Below are 27,355 nucleotides of genomic sequence, written 5' to 3'. Positions count from 1 at the left end.
TCCCATATTTTGTAACTTTAGGTCCAGGAGTGAAGCTCTGTCCAGGACAGATAGCAGCTGCTCCATTCCAGCCACATTAGCAGGAAAGTACCATTCATTTAAATCCTATTTCATGGTCACATTCAGCAACAGGCCTGAAATAAAGTTTTTTATTCCAGAATATATCTATTTGTACATCTGTCACAGGAAGTGGGTTATGACACTTCTTCACACAAAGGGTGAAGGATCAGGTAGGGTCTTTGGTGGTGTAGGTAGGGAATGGAGAGAATAGATGGGCCTGGTGGTCTTTCTCTGTGTCACTATGAAGAACATGTCACTTTTCTTTTCAGTTTAATGATGCTAGTAGTTTCGTACTCCTTGCTCTCGCTTGTGATGTGCTCTTGCTTTCTTGTGTGAAGCTTGTTTTGTTGTGGATCAGCTTGTCACAAAATCTGCCTTTTTGTTGACATATGTGTAATTGTACTATAACTACCAGGAGCTGACTAATTTGCAGGTAAAAACTTTACTTTTTTTTTTTTATAAAGAGTGAATGATTCTGGAGACCAGCCTGTTAATAGTGATGACATCGGCCTCCGGCAAACAGATTGTTGATGTCATGAACTGTATTAACACTAACAGTGAGTGTAGGAAGTTGAATTTTCAGCTGGTCAGCCTGAGAAGATTTAAGCTCAATCTCATAGAGCAGGCAAACAGTAACCCAAAGATTTTTATAAAATGTTAGATATGATCAGATGCTAATCTAATTTGTGCTCTTTTTTGCAGTGGGTTCAGTGTGTCAACAGATAACAGAATCCACATCTTCAAGCCTGTATCTGTTCAGGCCATGTGGTAAGGTTCTTTATTTAAAAGTCTTCCTTAAATTTCTAACTTATACATTTGACTGCTGCATGTGACAGAAACTACCCTGATTGATAAAAGTTTTGTACTTTCGTTTCATTTAAAACTTCTAGAGCACCTTTCTTATTAGAAGAACTCAAAGCAGTTTATAATGCAGTAAAAAAAAAAATACAGTTGACATAAAATACATCAACCTAACACATCAGTGAGCCCCTCCCCATGCTACCTGAGGAGGGGACAAAAGCGTACAGAAACCTCTCTTGATTGATGGGAATGAGAGAGTGCAGTCATGAAAAGTCTAAGCTAGTTCTTTGTGTAGGAACACTAATATTGGGATGTCATGTGACATCAGTGGGATGTCATGCTGGGATCAGTGGCAGGAACGTCAGCTGATGCCAAGTTCTTTCTTTCAGGTCCGCTTTGCAGAGTTTGCACAAGGCCTGTGAGGTGGCTAGGGTTCATAATTACTATCCTGGGAGCCTGTTTCTTACCTGGGTGAGTTACTATGAAAGCCATATTAACTCAGACCAGGCGTCCATCAATGAGTGGAATGCTATGCAGGATGTGCAGTCGCACCGGTCCGACTCTCCCGTGCTCTTCACCGATGTGTAAGTATATTTCTCGAGCTCTGAAGATAAGCCCTCAGCTCATGGAGAACCAAGGTTCTGCCTGCTTCAAGGTGAAAATTAACTGGTCGTGGCATTGTGTTTCCTCTGATGGTGAAGGAGGTGTCTCAGATATAACAATCACATTTACTGAGCCTTATTATTTATATTCTGCCTTTTGACATTTCAAAGCAGATCACATTCAAGTACTGTAGGCATTTCCCTATCCCCAGAGGGCTTACAATTTAAGTTTGTAGTTTTACATTTTCTTCTGTTTGTAGTTTATAGTGTTTGGCATGGTGACATCACAAACCCAAGTTATATATTAAATTCAAATAAATAAACAGACCCTTTTATAATGTGGAATTTGGTTTGTTGAGTTCTGTTTGGGTGATGACATTATAGGGGTAGATTTTTAAAGGGTGTGCGTGGGCATACATGTGCGCGCTACCTAGCATGCACACATGTGCACCCGATTTTATAGCTTGCGCTCACAAGTGATAAAATCAGGGGTCGACACATGCAAGGAGGTGCCGAGCCATGCTGCCTTCCCCCCCCCCCCCCCCCCCGACCCTTGTCTCACCTTTTATGCCTGCCTCTGGGCAGGCGCAAGTTGCACACGCCGGCAACCTGCCGACATGCGATCCTCCAACACATTGGCAATGGCTGCTATGTTGGAGGCCTCTGGCCCCGCCCCTTTAGTAAAGCCCTGAGACTTACACGCGTCTCGTGGCTTTACGCGTGTCGCCGGGCCTTTTTAAAATAGGCCGGGCGCACGTAATCCCCCCTACGCGCGTAAGGCTTTGAAAATCCGGACCATAGTGCACAACTGTAAAAACCCCATGGTAAATTGAAACTAAAATGTAAATGTTCTATCCAAGGCGCCTCTTCCCCATTTGGCCACAAGACAGAAAAACCCTTTTCTATGAGAGGTTATTTGCTTTGTGTACAATTCTGGAGATTGAACATGAAGTTGGTGGCAAAGGTGGCTACTAAATTATTCAGTGGTCTTCTTTCTAAAACATATGGGGACAGATTTAAAGATCTAAACATATACACCCTAGAGGAGAAGCGAGATAGAGGAGATATGATAGAGACATTTAAATACCTCCACAGTTTCCATGCACAGAAGACAAGCCTCTTTCAGTAGAAAGAAGGCTCTGGAATAAGGAAATGAGATGAGGGTGAAAGAGGGGGGGGTAGACTCAGGAGTAATCTAAGGAAATATTTACTTACAGAAAAGGTGGTGGGAGCGTGGAACAGCCTCCCCGTGGAGGTGGTGGAGATCAGGACAAGAAAGCATGAGAGAAGCATAGGGAATCCCGGAGGGAGTGATGGGAATTGTAAAGCTGAATTAGTTGGTGTAGGTGTTTCTCTGTTTGCAGTCTCATCAGAGTGAAAGAGGTTTCTCTTCAGGCACCCTCAAGAACACCCACAAATGCACGCTTTCCTCTGGTCTGATCAGCTCAAATGGTAAAGCGTGAGACCTTTAATCTCTGGCTTATGGGTTCAAACCCCATGTTGGATGAGAGAGATTTATTTTGGGTACTTGCCAGGTTCTTATGGCCTGGATTGACCACTGTTGGAAACAGGATGCTGGGCTTGATGGACCCTTGGCCTGAGCCAGTATGGCATGTTCTTATGTTCTTAAAATAACCCTTGAGCCTGCAAACATGGATCAGCAGTGATTGCAACTGCTTAGCTTTGATTGGAAGAATAACTAAATTGTATTTGATAAGTTTGTCAGAGAGTGATTACATAGTCCTTTAGGGAAGTATCAGAGTGTCAAATGGTGGAGATTGTTGAGGAGTCTGACATGCAAGCATGGAGGTGCTTCTTTATAGTCACATGGTGAAAAGCGTCAAAGATGTAAACCTGCGTTTTCCCCCTCCCCAATCTATTTGCATAGAAAGCCTCGCAGGTGGGAACAGCACGATTTTATAATTCTGGTATTTTTAATTGGACACAGAAATGCCTGTCCCTCGCTTATTGACCCGCTTGGTGAAATTACCTGCAGGTGAGGGTGGGGGAATGAAGGCTGAAGCCTTCTCCATCCTATGCTGATTAGGGAGACTATTTTTGCAAACAGTGATAAGGCCAGAGGCAGCAGGACTTTAGGAATGTGTGCAAGACTTTGCTTCTCTCCATCGCCATATAAGGAGGCAGAGAGCCAGTACCTTTCCTGGAAAGGTAGAGAGGCACACAGAAGGCTGTAAAGTGTAGCCTTCAGCAAAACAGAATCTGCAAAGTACAATTTTATGTTGGTGGCTCTGCATACTTAGAGTAATTTTGAAAGGCATTTCTTTGGATAGTACAGTGGGTACCTGTGGGTAAACTTTCTCAAGTAAGTGTGCGGGGAAGTTTACCCGGATGAGCAGAAGAGTTGCTGGGGGCAGGGTTGAGAAGGGTTTGCTCTTAGGCACATGCTTTTCCATTTTCAGAAGTATGCACATATTTTTTTCCCCAAAATAAAATCTCTAAGCTCTAATTAGCAGCTGGAATTGTGTAATTTTGGTGGGATAATTTTTGAAGAAAACATATGTTTATACTTTCCTTTTGAAAATGGGGTAACTTATGTGCAATTTAAATTGTATGCTGTTAAAAAAAAAAAATTACTCTTGTTGTTCCCTGCAGGTGAGGGGTTAAAAGAGTTGAGTACATGTGACTGAATGTCTTTAAAATAAAAGCAGGACTAAGCAGCAAAAGGGCCTGTGCTGCAAGATAGCATCTGTTCCATCCTGGGAAAGAGACCGAATCAATTGGAGAACGTGAAGCCTTCACAAAATTTGGGATAATATAATAGAAGCTGAAGGGTTCATTGTGTAACTGTATTGCTGAAAGCTGTACATGTTCAAAGATGTGCAGTGTAATGTTATCTTTTACAAATAACAAAATAAAGGCAGTTATTTAAAAAAAAAAAAAAGAGCAAAGAAATATTTCCAGCATTTAGGCCTTGCAGAATTAATAGGAGTGGAGTCACAATCATTTATGTCACAAAAGAAAGTTTCATGAAGTTAAAGTTTAAAGGACATGCTCCCTGAAACAAATGTTGTAAACACCATGCTGGAGCATACGCCAGTGTGTTACAAAATTATTACAATAGGAATAATTAACATAAGAACATAAGGGGTGCCATGCCGGTTTTGATCAATAGGCCATTGTGCTCAGCATGTTCTCTCTAACCGTAGCCAATTTGGGTCACTTGGAAATACCTGGAAGATCCATTTCCTGCTGCTCACTCCAAGTCAACAGTGGGCTCACCAAGTCTACCTGATTAATAATTATTAATGGACCTCGCCTCCTGAAACTTGTCCAAAACTTTTTTAAACCCAGCTATAGTTCTTGCCATGACCACATCCTCAGGCAACAAATTCAACAGTTTAATTGTGAATTGTCTGAAAAAAATCCTTTCTTCCTGTTCATACCCGGATCAGTCCAGACTCCTGGAATTATGCCTCCCTTCCGACGGATGGAAACAGAGAAAGTTGCACAGGCATATAACCTGAGGTGCCATCTGCAGTCCCTCAGTATTTATCTATCTCCAGCAGATGGTAGAGGTGCAATCCCTGCAGTCTTGTTGAGTTAAAAAAAAAAAAGTAGGGGATTCTTCTAAATTTCCTCCCAGGAGGTTGTTAGGCCCTGGTGGGCTATCCTTCCTGGTGTTCAGCGCAATGAGCAGGGGGTCAGGGACCATTACCTGTCTCAGTCTGTTGCTGCTGGGGGAGGTATAGCTGGTGGCACCAGTTCCCTCCTCCTCCCCCCCCCCCCCCCCCCCCACTCCTACAGGAGAACTCTGGCTCTTCAGCAGCAGCTCGCAGGCAAGGAAGCATTTTAGTAAAGTTTAAAAAAAAAAAAAAAAAAAAAAAAAAGGAGCTTCTTTAGCAGAGTCTTTTAGAGAGAGATCGTGTGGAGAGTTGGGGGCTGTTCTGTGGAGGTGGAAGTGTGGATGGGCAGACCTGTTTAGCAGCGTGGTGCAGGCGGATTTTCTGGTGGAGCTCGTTCTCTTTAATCGCATGGTCAGGCTTGATCAAAGTCGGCGTGCTTGGTTGCAGCAGCGATGCCGCACGGCAGTACTTGTTGCTCGTACGGGGACGTGCGAGCGTGTCTTTCCCACAACGGACTGTGCATCTGCTGCCTCTCCGGTGAAGAGAGCGAGTCAGGACCATCAGAGTCCGCAGCGGTCGGCAGGCAAAGCCGAGTTCAGACACGGGAGCATCTTTAAAGTTGGCCGCCCTTCCCCCGCTGGGTGCGGGAATTTCAGCCATTTTGTCCAAGGCTGAGGGCCACTATGGGGTGAATCAGAGTGGTGATGATGATCTCCCTCCATTGACCCAGGTGGGGCAAGGCTTTTTTGATAGGCAGCCCAATTTGGATGGGGAGGGGGAATCCTTCTTATGATGCCTCTGAGGATCCCGCCCCATTCACTTCCAAATTTGTTCTTTTGATGCCGAGGTGTTTTTGGTGTGCAAGGCAGCTGGCAGGAAATCGAATTGCTCTCAAAAGCCTACCATTCGGTGACCGGCCAAGAGATCTGGGAAGTCTGAGAGGCCGGTGCCATACATGACGCCTAGGATCCTCGGGATGAAGACAGTGTCCTCTCATCCAGGTGTTGACTCCGATCACAAAGAAGACTACTATTCCTCTACCGGGTTCAGCGGTGATGAAGGACATTCAGGACAGAAAGTTAGAGGTTCATCTCAAGAAGATTTTCGAGGTGTCAACGCTTGGCATTCGAGCAGCAGTATGCAGTAGTTTCATGAGAGGGCTAGTCTGCGCTGGGTGCAGCAGTTGCAGGCTACAAGATCGCTGTCTCTGTCCGAAGCTAAATAGGCGGACTGTCTGGAAGCAGCAGCTGCATTTGTAGCAGACGCTTTGTATGACCTCATCTAGACTTCCTCAAGAATTATGATGTCTACAGTTTTGGCTAGAAGATTCCTTTGGTTAAGGAATTGGTCAGTTGATGTGTGGTCCAAGTCTTGTTTGGGATCCTTACCCTTCAAAGGGAAACTTCTGTTTGGGGAAGACTTGGAGGAGCTCGTGAAGCATCTCTGTGAGACCAAAGGGCATCGACTTCCAGAAGACAAGCCCAAAGGTGGTAAAGGTTCCTTTGCGGGTCGAGCCTGGTTTTGGCCAATCTGGTGGTTTCGGCCGAGTAGGCTGCTGACAGGAGCTCAGAGGCAAGGATCCAGGAGGTAACAGTCCTGGAACCACCCCTTTCGTGGGGGCAGGAAGTCTAGAGAGGGTCTCGGCCAGGGCTCTGGCGGAGTCAAGTCCACCCAATGAAGCAAGGCTGGTCCACTCCTTGATTCCTCTAGTCAGGGGCCATTTGTCTCTGTTTTATGAGGAGTGGACCAAGATCACATCAGACTGGTGGGTCCTCAGCGTGATAAAAGACAGTTACATGTTAGAATTCTCTCATCCATTACGGGACTTTTTCATGGTGTTTCCTTGCACCTGGTCGGAAAGCAAAAGGTAGTTCAAGCTACCATGGAACAATTACAAGCATTGGGAGCTGTGGTTCCTCTCCCGGTGGGGGAACAAAAGACGGGCAGGTATTCAATTAACTTTGTGGTCCTGAAAAAGGATGTTTCATACAATCCAATTTTGGATTTAAAGAAAGTATATGTCGCTCTCAAGGTTCCTCGGTTTCGCATGGAAACACTGCAGTCGGTGATTGCAGCAGTGCGCAAGGAAGAGTTTCTGGCATCGACTTGAGGGAAGCTTATTTGCATATTCCAATCCATCCAAGGCATCAGAGGTATCTGCGCTTCATGATCCTTGGGAAACATTTTCAATTTTGCGCCCTTCCATTCGGTTTGGCGACAGCACCGCAGACATTCACAGTGGTGATGGTGGCTGTGGCAGCAGCACTCAGAAAAAGGAGCATCCTGGTTCATCCATATCTGGATGACTGGCTCATTCGGGCAAAGTCTGAAGCCCTGGGCGTTCAGGCAGTGGATCTTGTCTTGCAACAATTGAGGTCACTGGGATGGGTGGTGAATCTAGCGAAGAGTCACCTCACCCGTACTCTGGTTCTGGAATTCTTGGGAGCACGCTTCGATACCAAGGCGGGGAAAGTTTTTCTTACAGAGGATCGTATGATCAAGCTACAGATGCAGCTGCGCAGATTATTGGAAGCGAGAGTTCCCAGGGTCTAGGATTATCTGCAAGTCCTGGGCTCTATGGCCTCAACATTGGAGCTGGTGACTTGGGCCTTTGCACATATGAGGCCCCTGCAGTGGTCGCTCCTTTCCCATTGGGATCCTTTGTCGGAGAAGTTTCATCTTCCTCTTTCACTTGAGGAGCCCATCAGGTCCAGTCTTTCATGGTGGCTTGGTCAAGAGCATTTGAAGCTCGGAGTGGACTTGGAGGTGCCAGACTTGGTGGTGGTTACCATGGATGCCAGTCTCTCTGGCTCAGGAGCGGTATGCCAGAATCAGTCTGCTCAGGGGCAGTGGTCCGAGGAAGAGATGTCCTTGTTTATCAACCATTTGGAGACTAGGGCAGTGCAGTACGCCTTGATTGCATTTCTGCCTCTGTTGAGCGGCCGCGCAATGTGCATCTTATCGGACAACACGACCACAGAGGCTTTTGTCAACCATCAAGGGGGAACCAGGAGTCGGGCGGTGGCCCAGGAGGTGCAGGATTTGTTTCTCTGGGCCAAGCAAAATCTAGCTATGCTGGTGGCATCTCACATTGCCGGAATAGACAATGTGCAAGCGGACTTTCTCAGTCGTCAGAAACTGGAGCTGGGGGAATGGGAGCTGTCGGAAAAGGCGATGGCTCTGATAAGTCACAGGTGGGGTGTTCCCAGCCTGGACTTGATGGCAACGTGAAAGTATGCCAAGGCACCCCCGGTTCTTCAATCACAGAAGAGAGCACAGAGCAGAAGGCGTGGATGCTCTGGCACTGCCTTGGCCCCAGGGAATTCTACTCTGTCTTTCCTCCGTGGCCTCTGGTGGGAAACTGATTTGTCGCATAAAAAATCACCCGGGGAGCGTGATTTTGGTGGCGCCAGAGTGGCCAAGGTGCCCGCAGTTCGCGGATCTGGTCAACCTGATGGAAGATGTTCCACTGAAGCTAGCCCATTTGCTGAAACTACTACGTCAGGGTCCAATATTTTCGGAGCAGGTGGATTGCTTTGATCTTGCAGCCCAACTTTTGAAAGGAAGCATTTATGAGAAAAGGGTTATCCGGAAGATGTCATTACTGCTTTGTTACTAGCTTAGGAAGACTTCCACTTCATTGTCATGTGTGAGGGTGTGGAAAGCCTTCGAATCCTGGTGCTTGGCTCGAGGAATAGTCTCTACTCAAGCTTCGATTCCTCATGTTCTGGCCTTTTTGCAGAAGGGTCTGGTGAAAGGCTTGGCTTTCAACTCACTGAAGGTTCAGGTTGCGGCCTTGGGCTGGCTGCGAGGTAGGATGTGTGGTCTGTCTCTTGCAGCCCATCCAGATGTAATTTGTTTTCTTTGAGTTGCTAAGCCTTTGCAACCTCCGGTATGGAAAACATGCCCCTCCTGGAATCTGAATTATTAGAGGGGGATGTGTGTAGCCCCTTTTGAACCTTTAAAAAGGTCAACATTAAAGGATCTTATGTTGAAAGTAGTGTTTCTGGTAGCCATTTGTTCCGCTCAGAGGATTTCAGAACTGCAAGCGTTATTGTTCAGAGAACCTTTTTTGAAGATCTCAGACTCCGGGATTTCCTTGAGGAAGGTGCCTTCTTTTCTTCTGAAGGTGGTGTCGTCTTTTCATTTGAACCAGTCCATGGAGCTACCTACTTTTCCAAATCTAGGCGCATCATCTCCGCACACTAAGGAGTTGCGGTGTTTGGATGTCAGATGGCCCTTGTTGCATTATCTCAAGGTCACCAATGGTTTCAGATTGCCTGACCATCTCTGTGCTAAGGAGTGGCCCCAAGAACAGGCAGAACGCTTCAAAGTCCATGATTGCTAGGTGGTTGAAAGAGACAATAAGCTCCACTTATATCTGTAAGGGGCATTTGGTCCTGGAGGGATTGAGAGCTCATTCGGTTCAGTCTCAGGCAACTTCATCGGCTGAGTGCCAGCTGGTGTCACTGCAAAAGATTTGTCGGGCGGCTACTTGGAAGTCGTTGCCCACTTTTGCCAGACATTATTGTTTGGACGTCCAACACCCAAAGTCCATGGGCTTTGGTGAGCGTGTTCTTCGAGCGGGACTCTCACAGTCCCACCCTAATTAGGGAAGCTTGGGTACATCCCGGGAGTCTGGACTGATCCAGTATGAACAGGAAAGGAAAATTTATTCTTACCTGCTAATTTTCGTTCCTGGAATACCACAGATTAGTCCAGAGTCCCACTCTGGTGTGGGGGGTGGAGTCCACTCATATTTCTGACATGGTTCTGTTGTATATAGGCTGTAAAGCTGCTTAAGATTTCAGGTTTGTCCTTCTGGTTTGGAGTTTTTTTTTAGCGAGCAGTTTTCGTGTGGGGTTTAACCTCTTTTTCCCCTTGCTCATTGGTGGAAAGTTATTTGCGTTAAAGTTGTTATAAGGATAATCTTGGCTTGAGTACAGGTCAATACTGAGGGACTGCAGGTGGCATCCCAGGTTATATGCCAGTGCCAATGAAACTTTCTCTGTCTCCATCTGCTGGAAGGGAGGCATAATTCCAGCAGTCTGGACTGATTTGTGCTATTCCAGGAATGAAAATTAGCAGGTAAGAACCAATTTTCTTTTCAGATTCATGTTACATTTTACTGAATTCCAGCGATTTGTAATGTGAAACCAGGCATTACAACTTGGTTACATCACATCACTAACCCTAAGACCTGGTCAGACTTCTTTGGACTACCTGCTTCTGCAGCCATTTTATAATTCTCTCTCCTATATTGGAAGAGACTCTTTAGAGTGAAAGCTGATGGCTGCAAGGCAATACAGACACTCTTCTCTGTTTCTGCAGCTTTTCCACCACTGTGGGGCATTAAAAGATTTTAGAATAAAAGTGGTAACTTGCATCCCAGATTAGAGTATCACAGATTAATAAACTTGCTGCTTTTCAGAATACTGCTACCCAATATTTGAGCATACCTTATGCAACATATGTATATTGTTTTATTAATTTTGTTTTTATGTAAATCACTTTGAATCTGGTGAAAAGTGGTTTAATATGGAAATTAACTTAAACCTTCCTCCCTACTCTCATCTCCCTCTCTCACTGTCCTTTTCTTCTCCAGTCCAACAGAACGGGAGCGCACAGAGCGCCTAATAAAAGTCAAGTTAAGGGAGATCATGATGCAGAAAGACCTGGAAAACATCACATCCAAAGAGGTGCGCGACTTCAAGAGCCTTGCCCTGCATGCTGCTCTGTCACATTCTACCTCATCGTACTTCTCTCATGCTGTCTTGTTGCATGCTAGAACACAGCCGATGTCCCCACTCTGCATTTCCTACTTCTCCTACATCATGTCTCACGCTTGCTGCCCAGATTGCATCCTTTGGTAGATTCCAGTGCCCAATGCTTTTTGGTAAACAGTATTTTCTCCTCTTCACTTTCCCTACTGTACACCTCTTGTTAGTGACAAGTGTATTTATTTTGGCACCCTTTGCTTGCTAGATTCGGACAGAGCTGGAGATCCAGATGGTCTGTAACTTACGGGAGTTCAAAGAGTTCATGGATAATGAAATGATCGTGATTTTGGGACAGATGGACAGCCCTACTCAGATATTTGACCATGTTTTTCTCGTAAGTCCTGAGTATACCAGAAACAGATTTATTATGTATTTAAAGCATTTAAAGATAATAATCTCTCTCTCTGGTAAACTTTCTGTTATTAACTTTTTCTAAAACCCTTTAGAATAAGTGAATGAATGTCATGTAAATATACAAATATCACTTAAAATGGTACAATTAAACAATATATGGCTTAGAAGAGGAAAAATCCCTTTACCTTTTGTATAATCAATTATCTCCTCCTAAAAAAGTGTCTACTTAATCACGATTTTTTTTTTTAAATATAATTTTTGCACTTAAAAGAGACAAAATAGCCTTTTAAATGTCAACTAGCAATACATAAATAGTTATCCCTTGAAAATCTCTTGACAAAAGGACTGGAGCACTTACTTAAAAGCAGTCAATCTCTCTCAGGATGCCCAATGCCAGCTACATTTCAAATTAACTTCTTCATGGGTCCACACTCTCATGCTGCTAAAATGCCGATCACCTTTCTGATTGTGCCCGATTGATCTTATAAAAATCACATAAATCCAAACCTTTCCCTGCCTCTGCTGCATTCAGACAAACATATGTATGAACGTGACTTACACACTTAAGTTCACCTGCACTTTTACCTGCAGAAGTCCCTTTGAAAATTAGGAGCTGAATTTCAAAGCCATTTATGTGCATAAAACCCAGTTTTAAGCGCCTAAATAGCTCTTGCAAAATAGTCCGGGCCTCTACGCACGTAAAAATACACATGAAACCTGGTTGCATGCATGCTTTTATGCAGACAGCAGAGTGGCATTCCAGGAGGTGCAGTTGGAACTTATGTTCATGCTTTTTGATTTGAAAAAGTATAAACAAAAATTACACCCTCCAAAGAGGAGATCTCACTTTAAGCAAGTTAATCTATATGTGTACCAAGCTAATTATCTGAGCATTTTCAAAGCAAACGTATGTGCATGAGTGTACAAAATTCCCCACAAACTTTAACCCTTATACACACAGTTATAAAATTGCCCTCTTCGGCAGCAATTTTCGAGCTGTCCATGTGGGCTTTCATAGTGATTGTACCTGCATGTGTTTGCTCTCAGACTTGCTACAGGTACAGGGTAACCATGGACACTTGCACGTGCTGTTTTTGAAGCTATCTTTTTTTTAATGGAAAATGTATTTATTTAAAGTATTTCTGGGCAGTGTACAAAAAATAACATTCATAAAATTGAAGAAAATAAACTGTGACAAAGCACAATTATCAAAACACAATAAAATCAGCACTTAATCATTGTAACATAGCCTTTTAAAGTATCCTGTAAACATGCAAATGCTTGCTGGAAAAGAAATGTCTTCAGCAATGACCTGAAAGTCTTCGTAGAGTTTGTCAGACAAAGTTTCTTTGGTAAAGAGTTCCATAAAACTGGCACAGCCACTGAAAAAGTCCTGTCTCTCAGTCCAGCCATTCACACCTGATGGAATGTCAAGCAGCCCACATGCGATGATCATAATACTCTTGTATGTATGTAACATTGCATTTATCCAAGGAAAGGATTCTAGGCTCAACTTTCTGTGCCCCAGCAAAGCAGTCTTAGACTTAATGCCCCATTGAACTGGCAGCCAGTGCACATTAGAAGTGATATGGTCTCTCAGGTTATGTCCAGAAATTAATTGGGCGGCTGAATTATGTAACATCTGTAATGCTTCTAAAGCAGCAGCTGGCAATCCATTATAAATAGAATTGCAATAATCAAGCAATGGCAGGATTAGTGCCTGTACAACTGATGCATAGTCTGAAGGACCCAACCATGAAGTAAATGCAAAATAACGCACGTAGAGTTGAAACTGCAATCTACAGACCCTGACCTAGACACGCCTCTAGGAACACCTCCTTTAGATGTGGAGCAGTGCGCAAACGTCTGATCCCACTGAGAAGGTTCATTTTCGAACAAGCCCATTCTTGTGAATAAATGCTTTTTCCCTGCATAAATTGCTTTGAAAATTGTTCTCTCATTTTGTTCTGTCTCAACAAACATGAAACATTAGATTCTTATGGGTCTCGGCCCCTTTGTCTTCAGTTGCTCTTGCATTCTGCATTTGTTACCAGACCGATAAAACTGTGTACACGTCCAAAGAAAACATAATGAACGCAGTCTGAATGTTTCAGTTGGAATTTTATCTTCCCCCTTGAGGATTTTGGCTCAGTAACTGTGCCCACTGTGTCTGCCAACCCTTGCTAGTGCATTACCACCACACCTTTCTTTCTCATCTCATCCTTTCTGAGTCAGTGCTGAGACTCAGCTTCCTGATCAGGCAATAAGAGGGACATTCCCCAGCTCCTGGTTTACTGACATATGCTCACAGCAGTATCCTCTCTGTCCTGAAACAAAGATGTTGGACTGTAAAGCAAGTGGTATATATATTCTTAGTGAGCTTGAGTTTATGAATGTTCCTTATGGATGTGTAAAATTCAGTATATGCTGTGTGTCATTTGAAATTGACTGCTGGATTTATGCGGATGGGATAGATACAGGTGGCATGGGGCCAGCAGGTGAAGAAAAAAAGAGCAGGAAAATTTTTAACCAAAGGTCATTCTATGAAAGGAGTACTGGCATCATATTTGTTTCTTCTCTTTACAACGGAGACATGTGCTCACTGTGGGAAGGTCACGGAGACCCAGCAACAGTGAGCAAAGATGCACAGGACTGTAGTACTGGTAGTATGGTGGAGCACTGCAGTCAGGCGATCGGTGTATTGGTGGACCCAAGAATTCATTTACAAGAAGTTAGGACTTGAAGGCTTTGCATCCTTATTAAGGCACAATAGAGCTTGAAACTACTTGAGATATGATACCGTGAATCTGTGACTCCCGTTCCACTGTCCACACTCAGCCTGGGCTTGTAAGATGATGTGTTATAAATTTCATACAGGATCCAGCCTTGCAGGAGGACAGAACGGGAGGCACCATTGATATGTATCCTGCAAGCACATTCCTAAACAATCCATACTTCAGAGCAGCAGTTCTCAACCGGTGTGTCGCCACACTTCCCGGTCCTCCACTGACCCAGCTGCTCCTCCTACCCAAGCAAAATAGGTCCTCCGCCCGGGCTTAAAATGCTGATAGCCCGGGCAGAACGTGGCAGGAGAGCTGGAGTCAGAGGCACCGGCATGCTCTCTTCTTCCCACGCCCTGGAAGAGGAAGTGGTGAGCAATAGGTGTGTGCGCGGGAAGAAGAGACCATGCTATTGCGCTCTGCATTGGCAGCTCTGCATTGGCAGCTCAGAGTAAAATGAGGAACGTCAACCCCCACAGCCTATGGGACTCCTTTCTCCACGAGGGCTGAAAATGAAGGAGGTTGTTGCTGCCTTCAGGGTTGGAAGTGGAGGAGGCTGCTGCTGCCGCTAGTTCGGGGGATTGGGGGGAGAGTGAGTGAATGAGCAAGCATATGTGTTTGAGATCCTGTGAGTGAGACAGCATGTATGTGAATGATTGAGAGCCTGTATATGTGAAAGAGACTATGTGTGTGATTAAGAACCTGTGTGTGAGAGAGAGCATGAATGTAAGTGTATGATTGAGAACCTGCTTGTGTAAGTTTGTGATTGAAAACCTGTTTGTGTGAAAGAGTATGTGTGTGTGTGATTGAGATCCTTTGTGTGTGAGAGAGATCATGTGTATGTATGATTAAGAGCCTGTGTGTATAAGTAAGAGAGAGCATGTGTGTGTGATTGAGAGCTGGTTTAGTTGAGGGAGCCTATGAGTATGTGATTGAGAGAAAGAGAGAGCATGTGTGTCTGTATGTGATTAAGAGCTGGTTTAGGTGAGGGAGTATGTGATTGAGAGTGTGTGTGTAAATGAGAGAAAGAGAGAGCATGTTTGTAAGCATGTGAATGAGAGTCTGTGTGTGAGAGAAAAAGACAGCATGTATGTGTGTGATTGAAAGCCTGTGTGTGTAAGCCTGAAAGGATAGACAGCATGTGTGTAAATGTGTAATTAAGGGCCTATATAAGTGATAGAGAAAAAGCATGTGTATATGTGAGTGATTGAGAGCCAGTGTGAGAGAGAGAGGAGAAAGGTGCAAGCAAACCATCCCTCCTCCTGCTAATTCAAAACAATCTCAGGGCACCTGGATATCAAACGTTCCCAGGTATGCAGAGTAAAACATTTTTTTGTATCCTTATTATTTTTCACTACTGGGTCTTTGTGTTTGCTATTTTGAAATATTTTATTGGTATCTAGAAATTTTTGATATGCCTTTAATTATTGGATATTTCATTCATAAGTTGTTTTAAAATAATCTGTTCTTTTTGTTAGTATGGTTTTGCTGGTATTGATTTTGTATTTCTTGATTTGTTTTATAAGGATGGGTGATGTTTCTTTTTTTCCTTTGTTACACTGCATACAGAGACTCTGGCTTGTTGCAGTTTCCAATTCAGTTTTTGTCTGCATGCTTCCAGTTATGTTTTATGGTCTCTTTATTCTTGTTAGTGAGGGTCAGCACATGTGATTCAGGTGAGGTTTTCTGCTGGCGTGTAGTTTCTGTGTAGGGCTCTATAGTAGCCTGGCTTGTTCCACTTTCCTAATAGGAGGTGTATTGGTGTGTTAAGGCCTGGTGTAATATTTTCAGTGTTGCCTTTTCTTAGGTAAGGTATTTACTGTTTGAGTACTGGAAATTGGTACTGTTTTGGTGTTTACTATTTATGCAATTTCTGTTCAGACACAATATGTATCTTTTCCTTTTGTGATTTTTAACAATAAAAATAATACTGGACCTTTATTTTTTATTTCCGCCGTGAATTGTAATGAGCAGTGTGTCACACATGTGAGCGTGGTCTGTCAGGTGTGTCACGATGGGGAAAAAGGTTGAGAACCACTGCTTCAGAGCATGCTGGGAAACACATTTAGAATGTGGGAAAATGCAATATCAGACAGAATGCATCCTTCCCAGTGCTCCATGTATTAATTTACCCCCACTGCCTAGCATTAGTGTAAAGTCCAGGATGCTATACTGTGATTAATCTGTCAGATAGATGAGGCTTTTGCACATGTCCAACATATTTTAAAGAACACAGAAGGAACACAACTTGTTTCAAACACTTATTTAGATTTATCTGCTGCTTTGGCATTTCAAAGCAGATTACATTCAGGTACTATAGGTATTTCCCTCTCCCAGAGGGCTCATAATCTGAAGGTCATTTATCAAATTACGTTAGGGCATTATCGCGGGCATTAGGGCCCTAACACCTGCGATAACACATCGTGAGATGTGTATGCAAATTTTAAAATTTTGTTAAACTGGGTGAAGTTAGGACAGAGTAAATTAAAATGAGGGGTGCTTAGTGTTGCGTGCAATAGCGTAACGCATGCTATCACAGGTTTTAACGCTGGAAATAACTACATCTTTTTTTCTGGCATTATGCTCGCGATAGCTATGTGTTACTGCTGAAACAGGATTTGCGATAAATATCGCAATTCCCATTTCAGAGAGGGAGGGGAGAGGAGAAGAGAGAAAGAGAGAGCGCCTGCGTCTCTGTAAGAGGGGCAACTAGTAACTCAGGGTGAGGTTTTGGTTGTGGCCTTAGTTTGGGGGGGGGGGGGCAGTTTTACATGCACAGTCAGAGATACGAACAGCACAGTAGGCATCAGTGAAGATTTTATGTGATTTGGAGTGATGACAGGTACACAAAGATGAGATTTGTATATTGTATTCTCAACCTAACTTGGTAACACAGGAGGCAGTGGTCCTGGAACCAGTCCTTTCAAGGCTGAAAGCCGAACAGGGATGGCTTTGGCCATGGCGGTACGGGAGCCAAACCCACACAATGAAACGAGGCCGGCCAACTCTTCCATCCATGTCAGACTAGTGGGTCTTAAAACAAGGAGTAAATTAAAATGAGGGGTGCTTAGTGTTGCGTGCGATAGCGTAACGCATGCTATCGCAGGTTTTAACGCTGGAAATAACTACATCGTTTTTTCTGGCATTATGCCAGAATTTGCTCATCCGCTAAGGGATCTACTCATGATCTCTCCTTGTGCTTTCGTAGAAAAGAGGCGGGTAGTGCAGCAAACCATCAGCTGCCTGCAGATGCTGTGAGGCATTGTTCCCATCCCCCTAGAGCAGTGGTTCTCAACCCTGTCCTGGGGGCCCCCCCCAGCCAGTCGGGTTTTCAGGATATCCACAATGAATATGCATAAGAGAAAATTTGCATGTTATGAAGGCAGTGTATGCAAATTTTCTCTCATGCATATTCATTGTGGATATCCTGAAAACCCGACTGGCTGGGGGGGGTCCCCAGGACAGGGTTGAGAACCACTGCCCTAGAGGAATGAGGGATGGGTACGCTGGCTTGGTCGGAACCAGTTGTGTCATGAGGTGGACACTGGTTACCTCCGATGCCAGTCTCTCCAGTTGGGGAGCTGTCGGCCAAGTTCAGTCAAGGCAGGGCCAGTGGTTGGTGGAGGAAGCGCCATAGTCCATCAATTGCTTAGTAATTGGTCGGATCACCAGATCATCTCCATGACCCTAGAAATCAAGGATCACCCTCCCCAGGCTTTCCCTATAACCTCGGTAACTTTCAGGAAACCCTGCTCCAGAGAAATCCTTAGTACACAGCTCTCCAATGAATTAGCTCAATTAGACCTCTCTGACGCCAACACGGCTACTTCCTCCTGGACCAACATCACCAGCAAAGTAGCCAAACGAACCTGCCCATCGATCACAAAGACACTTCATCCAGATAGGGACAACAGGAAACCATGGTTCACTCCTGAATTGAAGTCCCTCAAGCAGGATCTCAGAAGTCACAAGCATAGTTGGCGCAAAAATCCCTCCACCACAACCTTAGCGGCCTACAAATCACGCCTAAACGCTTACAGGAACGTCATCAACAGAACAAAGAGAGAATTTTTCTCAAAAAAGATCCATCACTTCATCTTCGATTCCAAAGCTTTGTTCTCCTACGTATCAGCCCTCACCAAACCGTCCACTCCTCTCATTCCAGACAACCAAGCTTACCAGTAAAGCCATAGAATTGGCAGACTTCTTTGAGAAAAAAATTGCCACCCTCATAGCGCCCCTCACGGCGCCCACTCCGCCGCCACCGCCACCCCTCTCACCCCCCTCCAGTCATCAACAAAACTCGTCTCTAGTCACCTTCGAGTCTACGTCTTCTCTTGAAATAGAAAATATCATCAAGAAAATTAAACCCTCTTCACACCCGTTAGACCACATACCGTCTTCAAGGCAAGGTTCATGGGGCGGCTCTGGCTGCACATCCAGATGTGGTGTGTTTTCTCTGAGGGACGAAGCATTTGCGTTCTCTGGTTTGGAAGTTGTCCCCCTCTTGGAGCCTTAACTTAGTCCTTAAGAGTATGCGTGTGGCTCCATTCAAGCCTCTTAGAAGAGCTACTATAAAAGATCTCACTTTAAAGGTGGTTTTCTTGGTTGCAAATTTGTTCTGCTAGAACGATCTCAGAATTTCAAGCCTTGTCATATAGGGAACCTTTTTTGAGGATTACAGATTCCAGAGTCTTCTTGAGGGTGGTTCCTACCTTTTTGCCGAAGGTGGTATCGTTGTTCCACTTAATGTTAGACAGTAGAGCTTCCAGCTTTTTCAAGTTTGGATGCTACGACACCTCATGCAAGAGAATTGTGACTCTTAGATGTCAAGCGTGCATTGTTTCATAAGAACATAAGAAACTGCCATACTGTGTCAGACCGAGGGTCCATCAAGCCCAGCATCCTGTTTTCAACAGTGGCCAAACCAGGCTTCAAGTACCTGGCAAGTACCCAAACATTAAGTAGATCCTATGTTACTGATGTCAGTAATAGCAGAGGCTATTCCCTAAGTCAACTTGATTAATAGCAGTTAATGGACATCTCCTCCAAGAGCTTATCCAAACCTTTTTTAAACCCAGCTACACTAACTGCACTAACCACAACCTCTGGCAACAAATTCCAGAGCTTAATTGTGCATTGAGTGAAAAATAATTTTCTCTGATCAGTTTTAAATGTGCTTCTTGCGCTATCTTGTTACCGTACTATGATGGCACACGAGTAATTTGTAATCTATACCACCCATATTTCTCTTTATCGTGCCCTTCTGTAAACCGTTGTGATGGTATTTAACTTAACGACGGTATAGAAAAAATTTTTAAATAAATAAATCTTAAAGTCATTAACAGCTTCCATTGTCTGATCACCTTTTTGTGCTATGAAGTGGTGCAAAAAAAGGTCATAAGGCGTCAAATGCCACGTTTGCATGGTGGTTGAAGGAAACCATAGGCTCCGCGTACATCTGTCAGGGTCGTCCTATCCCGGAGGGGTTAAGGGCTCATTCTACCCATTCCCAGGTGGCCGCCTAAGCCAAGTGTCAGCAAGTTTCGCCGCAAGAGGTTTTTAGGGTGGCTGCTTGGAAGTCTTTGCGCATTTTCTCCAGGTATTATTGTTTGAATGACCAGGCCCCAGAGGCCATGGGTTTTGGAGAGAGTGTACTTCGAACAGGACTCTCGCAGCCCCCCACCCTATTTAGGGAAACTTTTGTACATTCCAGGAGCCTGGACTGATCAGGGTATGTACAGGGAAAAGAAAATTGGTTCTTGCCTGCTAATTTTCATTCCTGTAGTACCACCTGCCCAGTTGGAGGGAAGGAATTTGGAGAGTCTGCTCAATCTGTTATTGTAATTATTCTGAAGAATGGCACAAGTTTTGTTAGTCCTGCATGTTTTTTGATGTGGGCAAGTTTAAATGCTCTTCCCACCGCTCATTCAGGGGAATATCATGTTGGTATTGGCATTGTTGCTAACTTAGCTTGGGTTAAGGTCAATACTGAGGGGACTGCAGGTGGCACACTAGGTTATATGGCAGTGTCAGTGAAACTTTCTCTGTCTCCATCTGTTGGAAGGGAGGTAAAACCCAGGAGTCAGTGGTACCACAGGAACGAAAATTAGCAGGTAAGAACCAATTTTCCTTTCCAGTCTATACCCAAGACCTTTCTTTAATATTCACTTTTTGCAGTTTGTTTTCTCTTTCTTTATCACCTCCATAAAATTAGAATTGCATTGTCCTTTAGATGAATCTTAGTGAGGGAAGGGGCTGTGTAAGTGTCAGCCCACCTCTTGGTTCCTTTAACAGTGTCTTTCTGGGGCACTAAGCTTGGATCTGTTTTCAGAAAAGTGCAGCAGTAAACTTTTCAGCTTTGTAGAAATTCAGCTATAATATGCTTTTTTTTCTTTAATTTTCACAGGGCTCTGAATGGAATGCTTCTAATTTGGAAGATTTACAGAACAGAGGGTGAGCAGCTTGTCACATATATATTTGCTACTTGCTCGACAAGAGTGGACACTTAGATTATTTGTGTGGAAGTGTTAGCCTCTCTGTATGTGCACTCTGAGGTACTCCTGCTTTTGGGGTGAGAGGAGAGAAAAATTGAAAAATAATCCTGTGTCATCATCGTTTCATTTTCTTAACATAGACAGACGTACAATAAAATTCTCCTGCCCTTTCCCCTATATTCACCTCTCTACCCCACCCAGCTCTCCTCTTTGCACACGTACCAACCTTCTCTTGTCCTTCCAACGTTCATCCCCACCTCCTCCCACTGAGCACAGGATATCTTTGTAATGGTGTTATACCTGATGCACGTAGGCTCAGCAGTTGGGCTGGGTCTGGATTGCTCTCTTTAGGTCACAGACCGGTCCTACTGGTTACATATTTTAACACCAACTTGTATTGTTTTCTCTGGTGGTTTATCAGCCCTGAGGGGAAAAAAGTCATCACTGTAATAAGGTCTTTTAAAAACAAAAGAAACATCTGCCCTTTCCAGACCTGTCTAAAACATTCCTTCCAATTTCCAGCATCACTAACTGCAGCTGTGCAGGCAGCCAAGTACGTGCTGTCCCCCTATTCTGCTTATTGTTGGGCAACTTTACTGCTTTCAGTAAGAGGACCACAGAGGTGAGTGGGTCATAGAAGGCAGAACTGTAATGCTACAGCATCACCTACATTCTCTCTGGTATGCTGTAGAATAAACATGGGTGTTAATCACACAATGCAAAACACATGGATCAGTGTTGGGACACTTTTACCATAAAATAGTCAGTGCTCCAGGCCTAGAGGGAAAGGTAAGCTGTCCCTGTCACTGAAAAAAGTAGCTTTAACACTTGGGCCTGAAACCATCAACTCTTGCTATAGTCAGGTCTTGCATACTTCGTGGTACTGAAAACTGGAACATGCCCTGCAGCATTTTCACAGAGTTCATATGCTGCCCCAGGAGTCTGTACTTGGAAACTAAGCTCTCCTAATGGAGTAAACTGTTACCTAGCACATAACATCCTAATACCTTGGAGAAACTTTATTTCATTGGGCTGGCCCAATGGCCCTCCTGAAGCAGAAATATTTTGGGAGGATGATTAGAATACCCTGCCAAAGTTTGAGATGGTACGCCTGAAACCCAAAGTCACATTCTGCTAGTCCAGCGGTTCTCAACCGGTGCGTCGCGACACACCAGTGTGTCGCCAAGCACCGGCAGGTGTGTCGCGTGGCTCCCGGTCCCTCCCGCTGCTCTTTCTTCCCTGCTGCCGTTGCCGCCGGGCTATCAGCACGTTCAAGCCCAGCGGGAACGGCAGCGGTGCAAAAAACAACTGTGGCATCCGCAGCTGGCATTTTCTTCTTTCCGCGCCTGCATTCCACCCCCCGACCCGGAACAGGAAGTGATACGCGGTGCGCGGGAAGAAGAAAGGCCGTGCCGCGGGAATTCTTCCTTCTTGGCCGCCGGCGGCCGAAGAGTGAAGAGGACTGTGCGCCGCCGCCGGCGGCCGAAGAGTGGAGAGGCCCGTGCGCTGCCGCCGAAGAATGGAGAGACCCGTGCACCGCCGGCGGGACTGAAGTCAAGAACGAAGAGACCTGTGCGCCGCTGCTGGAGGCTAAGCCGGAGGGACTGAAGAGCGGAGATTCCCTGCGCACCCCCGGAAGTCAGGTCAGCGGCAGCTGATAAGCGGAGGCCAGGCTTATTGGGGAAAACAATGAGAAGAAACTCCGTGTGTGGTAGAATGTGTGCCTGGGTGCAACTTTGTGTGTGTGTGGTAGAATGGGGGTGTGTGTGTGTGGTAGAATGGGGGTGTGAGTGCAGCTTTGTGTGTGTGTGTGGTAGAATGGGGGTGTGAGTGCAGCTTTGTGTGTGTGTGTGTGGTAGAATGGGTGCCTGAGTGGCAGCTTTGTGTGTGTGTATGGTAGAATGGGTGCCTGGGTGCATGAGTGAGAGCTTGTGTGTGTGTGGTACAATGGGTGCATGAGTGGCAGCTTTGTGGGTTGTGGTAGAATGGGTGCCAGGGTGCGTGAGTGGCAGTGCTTTGTGGGTTGTGGTAGAATGGGTGCCAGGGTGCATGAGTGGCAGCTTTTTGTGTGTGTGGTAGAATGGGTGCCTGGGTGCGTGAGTGGCAGTTTTTTGTGTGTGAGGTAGAATTGGTGCCTGGGTGCGTGAGTGGCAGCTTTGTGGGTTGTGGTAGAATGGGAGCAAGAACATTTGTATGTGATTGAGAGAGAGACTGGTCAGAGGTGATGTGTTTCTATGAGAGAGAGACAGACTGGTCAGGAAGATGACTGGTGTGTGTGTGTGTGAGAGAGAGAGAGACAGACTGGTCAGTGAGGTGACTGGTGTGAGTGTGAGGAAGAGATACTAGTTAGGGAGATACTGGTCTGTGTGAGACAGAGACTGGTTGTGACTGGTTGTGGGCCCTAAGGAAGAGGACTGTGAGGACAGAGCTTCAGCAGCCACTGCTGCTTCTGGTGAGTGCTATTGGTCTGCAAGGGAAAGGAGTAGGAGAGTTGCTGGAGAGGGTAAGTAAAGGCGGCTTTTTAAGTTTATTTTTCTTGATTGACTGCCATTTTAATTATTGGGTATTATGTGATGTGTCTGCTGTTTTGAAATATTTTATTGATATTTGGACAATTTTTAATAATTTTTATGAGTTTTTAATTGTTGGATGTTATTCTGTTCATCAGTTGTTTTGTAACATTTATTAGTATAGTTTTACAATTATTTCTAAGTAGGTATCTATCTATAGCAGCTTGGCTTACTCTGTTTTCCTAATAGGAGGTGTATTAGTGTTTAGGGCCTGGTTAAATATTTGTAGTGGTAAATTACTGTCTTTTCATAAGGAGGGGTATTGTGCCTGCCAGTAAAGAGAGTTTGTTTTGCTTTTACTGAGATGTCATCAGAACCAGAATATATTTTTTTGTATGGCGAGTTGTACAGGGTAATGCCCTAGATCTGCTTTGCACCCATTTTTGGGGGTGGAGGGGATTCCTGAGGATGCAGAATGTATATTTACATTTTGCCCCTTGACGGTCACATGTTCAGTGTGTCACGCATATGAGAACCATCTGTCAGGTGTGTCCCGGCCGAAAAAAGGTTGAGAACCACTGTGCTAGTCAATAGGGAATGTTTTATCATCTTCCCTCTGACAAATGGATTCATTGCCCAGGGGACTTCAGTGTAATTCAGCATTTTAGCATGACAGCAGTGGTGTGCTTAGAAATCTTAGACATGCCTTTCTTTACAATACATTTACCAGTGACACCACTTCTGTTTACTCTTCATCCTGGAGGTCTCTTTTCTTCAGTGCATTGTCAGTGGCTGTCTAAGATGCTTTCCTCTTCAGATTTCTCCCCAGAGGTTTCACGTGCTTGTCTGTGTGATCTGGTGTCAGGCATAGAAGTTCTGCTCATGAGAATTTGTGAGGTCTGCCTGATACAAATATGTCAAGGGCCAGGAAAAGGAACTGTTGGGAGGACAAGGTCGCTACCTGTTTTTTCCAGTCTTGGTGAAAAAATGCCAAAGGGCAGTTTGAAGTTCTGCTGAAGTTATTACACTAATTTGCATTTTATTTTTTTTTTAAAGTTCTTGCTCAACATTTTTTAACTTGCTCAGAATGAAAAGCTCTCCTTGTTGATTCCAGTTTTCTAGTCTTGTCATTTTTAATTGTATTAACTTTATACAGTCCAAGCACATCTGAAGACTCCCTGGATTGATAAGTGACAAAAGTTTAATATATTTATGCACTTTTTTTTTTTAACATAAAGCAATTTACAATATAAAATCTACATAATCTAAGGTAATAAACACAACAACTTTAACAAGACCTTAAAACTAGATTAAAACAGGGCAGGCTAGCTAAAGGAAGGAACACAATTTGTACATATCAATTGTTGGGCATCAGAAGTTCAGTTGCTCTATGCTTCTATACATTGCAGTTTAGAGAGCTGCTTCCTCTCTAGGGAATGTGCTTTGGGTTAGAATACTTGCAGACACTGCCCCTTTTCATCTCTGTAATTGGACTTTCATCAGTTAGTCTCTGTCACTGACTGAACTCCAGGGTCTTCCATTGCCATTGGTCATTTCTGCAGTGCACACGTCACCGGCAGAGTCAGGAATTTGCCATAGGAGGCAGCAAAGAATCTGTAGGTTTGGAAGAATTTGTTTTATCATTTTTTTATTAACAATTTCCCTCCAAAAATGCACTGCTGAGGGACCTGAGGGACTCTGTTTAGGCTAAGGCCCTGAGGTCCTGCTTTGCAAGAGTACCTTAGGAACAAGAAATTAAATAAACTGAGTTACGCACTAAATATGGTGGTCCGGGCTTCACCAACAGACACTTCTATTTTTTTACGTTAGCTGTAAAACAAAGAAAAGTTTTGAAATGTTCAGCAAGAGGGAGGGAGGGAGAAGTAGAACAAGGTGCACCCCGCAACCTTGCCTGCTAAAATGTGAAGATGGCATGGAAGAAAGAGACCAATCCTTTTACCTGCCTATTAATCTCTCCTCCTCCTCAGCTGTAAAATTGTAGCCGCTGCCCAGAATGTTTTGGCTTTCAAGTTTTTTTTCTGTCCCCCTATGAACCCGTTCCAGGACTGTTGTGCTCAAGTCAGACCAGAGGAGGGGCATGTGCCACTTGCAAGTATATGTTATATTTTTCTAGAGAAATTGCTAATCTTATCTCACCTCTCTCTGGTTCTGGTCGTAGGGTGCGGTACATCCTGAATGTCACACGCGAGATTGATAACTTCTTCCCCGGGGTCTTTGAATATCACAATATCCGGGTGTACGATGAGGAGGCCACTGACCTTCTGGCCTACTGGAACGATACTTACAAATTTATCTCCAAAGCTAAGTAAGTTGAGGTTTTAAAACCGGCAAACCTGAACTTGTAGCGCTGTCCTTGATTCTCTGCAGGACTTTTGTGCTGCTTTCTCTCATACCTGTTGGAAAAAAGAAATCTCCTTTGTTATTTGGAACTTTTGTATGGTTGGTGTTTTACACCTTTCTTTCACGTGGCATTGTTTGATTACTAAGAGTCAAAATGAGCTGCTGATTGTCTGAGAGTTTCCAGTGCAGTTCTTTGATTTCATAAAGATAAATAATTTTCCACTATGTAAGTAAGCTTTGGAAGTTTGGCTAGCAGTCATTCAGTTTGTTTCTTTGATTTGCAATCAGAAACTGAAGAGAGTGCATATCAGATGTTGGGTAGACTTGGCTGGCCTCTGGTACCTCAGGTGTAACCCGATCTGCACAAGTTCAGTTTGTAAACACTGAAAACATTCTTGCTGTCTGGAGAGGAAATGTAGAAGCACCTCCCTGTCAGTTACTTGAGGGCCTGCGTATGTCTGGTTTATTTTATTGGTGTGTTTTGTTTGTGTTTTTTTTAAATCCAGTCATGACCAAACAGTTCAAGAGATTTGGAAGTGCTTTCTGTTTTTAGTGCCTGGTTGTACCAGCAGTTTGAGCCTCCTTGATATATACAGCATCGGGGTATGATTGTGAGCTCATTTTAATTTCCCTGCTCCTACTGATGCCCATTGTAGTGTTACTGGAGGCCATTGCTCTTAGTCTGGTTTCATCTTCATTCTCTCTACTTTTCTCAAGATGATTGACCCTTTAATTAAACAAAATTTGCTCCAGTACTTATGTCATGTTGAAAGGAGAGGATAATGCCTGGGTCATAGTCAGATAGTTCATGTTTATTGTCTGCGCTTATATCCTCCTGGCTTTTAGATCTGATTTAAGCATCTTAAGATTCATTGTAAGTCAGTCAGAAAGCAGATTTCATTTGTTTTTCCGAAAGCACTTTAGGGGGCAGATTTTCAAAGGCTTACGCGCATAACCTGAGAAAATCTGCCCCTTTGCCGCGTGGACCGTGGTGGCGGTCAGGGGGCAGTCCGGGAATGGGTCCAGGGGCATGGCGGTGGTTCGGGGGCGGGGCCGAATCCCCCGGCACAGCGGCCTGTGCTGGGGGTTGGCGAGTCAGCGCATGCAAGTTACGCCTGCCTCAGGCAGGCGTAACTTTTGAAATAAAGGTAGGGGGGATGATTTAGTTAGGGCTGGGGGTGGGTTAGATAGAGGAAGGTGGGGGGGGGGGGGGGGGTGGCCGAAAAAAGTTCCCCTCCAAGGCAGCTCCGATTTCGGAGCTGCCTTGGAGGGAACGGGGAAAGCCATCGGGGCTCCCCTCGGGCTCGGCGCGCGCAAGGGGGTGCACATGTGTGCACCCCCTTGCGCGCGCCGAGCCTGAATTTTATAACATGCGCACGGCAGCGCACACATGTATAAAATCGGGCGTAGATTTTAAGATCTGGCCCTAGGTGTGCACAACATTGGTGAAAATCCATTTTTACCTGAGTTATTTGTAATATATTTTAGTTTTCATTGTAGTTGTAAATATTAGGAGTGAAGTTTCTCATATTTCCTCAGATTCCCACAACATGAGGTTCTCTCTGTGAGAAGATAGAGAGCAGCCCTCTTCATCAGCTGAAAAAGCCCATCCAAAGCACATGATCAGGCAAACTGCATGTGTGCACTAACATCCGAGTAGATTAATTGTATTGTTTCTCCGCATAATGCATTGTCCACGCCGACTGCATCTCAGCAACGTGGATAAGAACTGACTGGTTTACAGGCTTCATTTCCTCTTTTAAGACTGTGCAGAAGCTGATGTTTTCCCTCTCCTCTTCTGCATAGGAAACATGGTGCTAAATGTCTGGTTCACTGTAAGATGGGTGTCAGCCGCTCTGCTTCCACTGTCATCGCCTACGCCATGAAGGAGTATGGATGGAACTTGGACAGAGCCTTCGACTACGTGAAAGAGAAGCGCTCCGTCACCAAGCCCAACCCTAGTTTTATGAGGCAGCTGGAGGAATACCAAGGGATCCTGCTAGCAAGGTAAATGCAAGAGGGGGAA

At 44.6% G+C, this 27,355-nt stretch overlaps 1 protein-coding gene across 2 annotated transcripts in view; it reads left to right on the top strand.

Annotated features, from left to right (window-relative positions):
• Positions 1 to 27,355, top strand: part of SSH2 (slingshot protein phosphatase 2) — a 283,085-nt gene that overhangs the window by 228,880 nt on the left and 26,850 nt on the right. For both annotated transcript variants that reach the window (XM_029611202.1, XM_029611203.1), the window contains 7 exons: positions 763 to 828; positions 1,251 to 1,445; positions 10,653 to 10,746; positions 11,033 to 11,161; positions 20,371 to 20,417; positions 25,148 to 25,294; positions 27,136 to 27,336. In XM_029611202.1, the coding sequence (XP_029467062.1) occupies positions 763 to 828; positions 1,251 to 1,445; positions 10,653 to 10,746; positions 11,033 to 11,161; positions 20,371 to 20,417; positions 25,148 to 25,294; positions 27,136 to 27,336 (879 nt within the window). The remainder of the gene's footprint in view (positions 1 to 762; positions 829 to 1,250; positions 1,446 to 10,652; positions 10,747 to 11,032; positions 11,162 to 20,370; positions 20,418 to 25,147; positions 25,295 to 27,135; positions 27,337 to 27,355) is intronic.

The sequence above is a fragment of the Rhinatrema bivittatum genome, chromosome 8, assembly GCF_901001135.1.
Source record: "Rhinatrema bivittatum chromosome 8, aRhiBiv1.1, whole genome shotgun sequence".
NCBI lineage: Eukaryota > Metazoa > Chordata > Amphibia > Gymnophiona > Rhinatrematidae > Rhinatrema > Rhinatrema bivittatum.
This window is presented reverse-complemented; position numbering and strand designations above follow the sequence as displayed.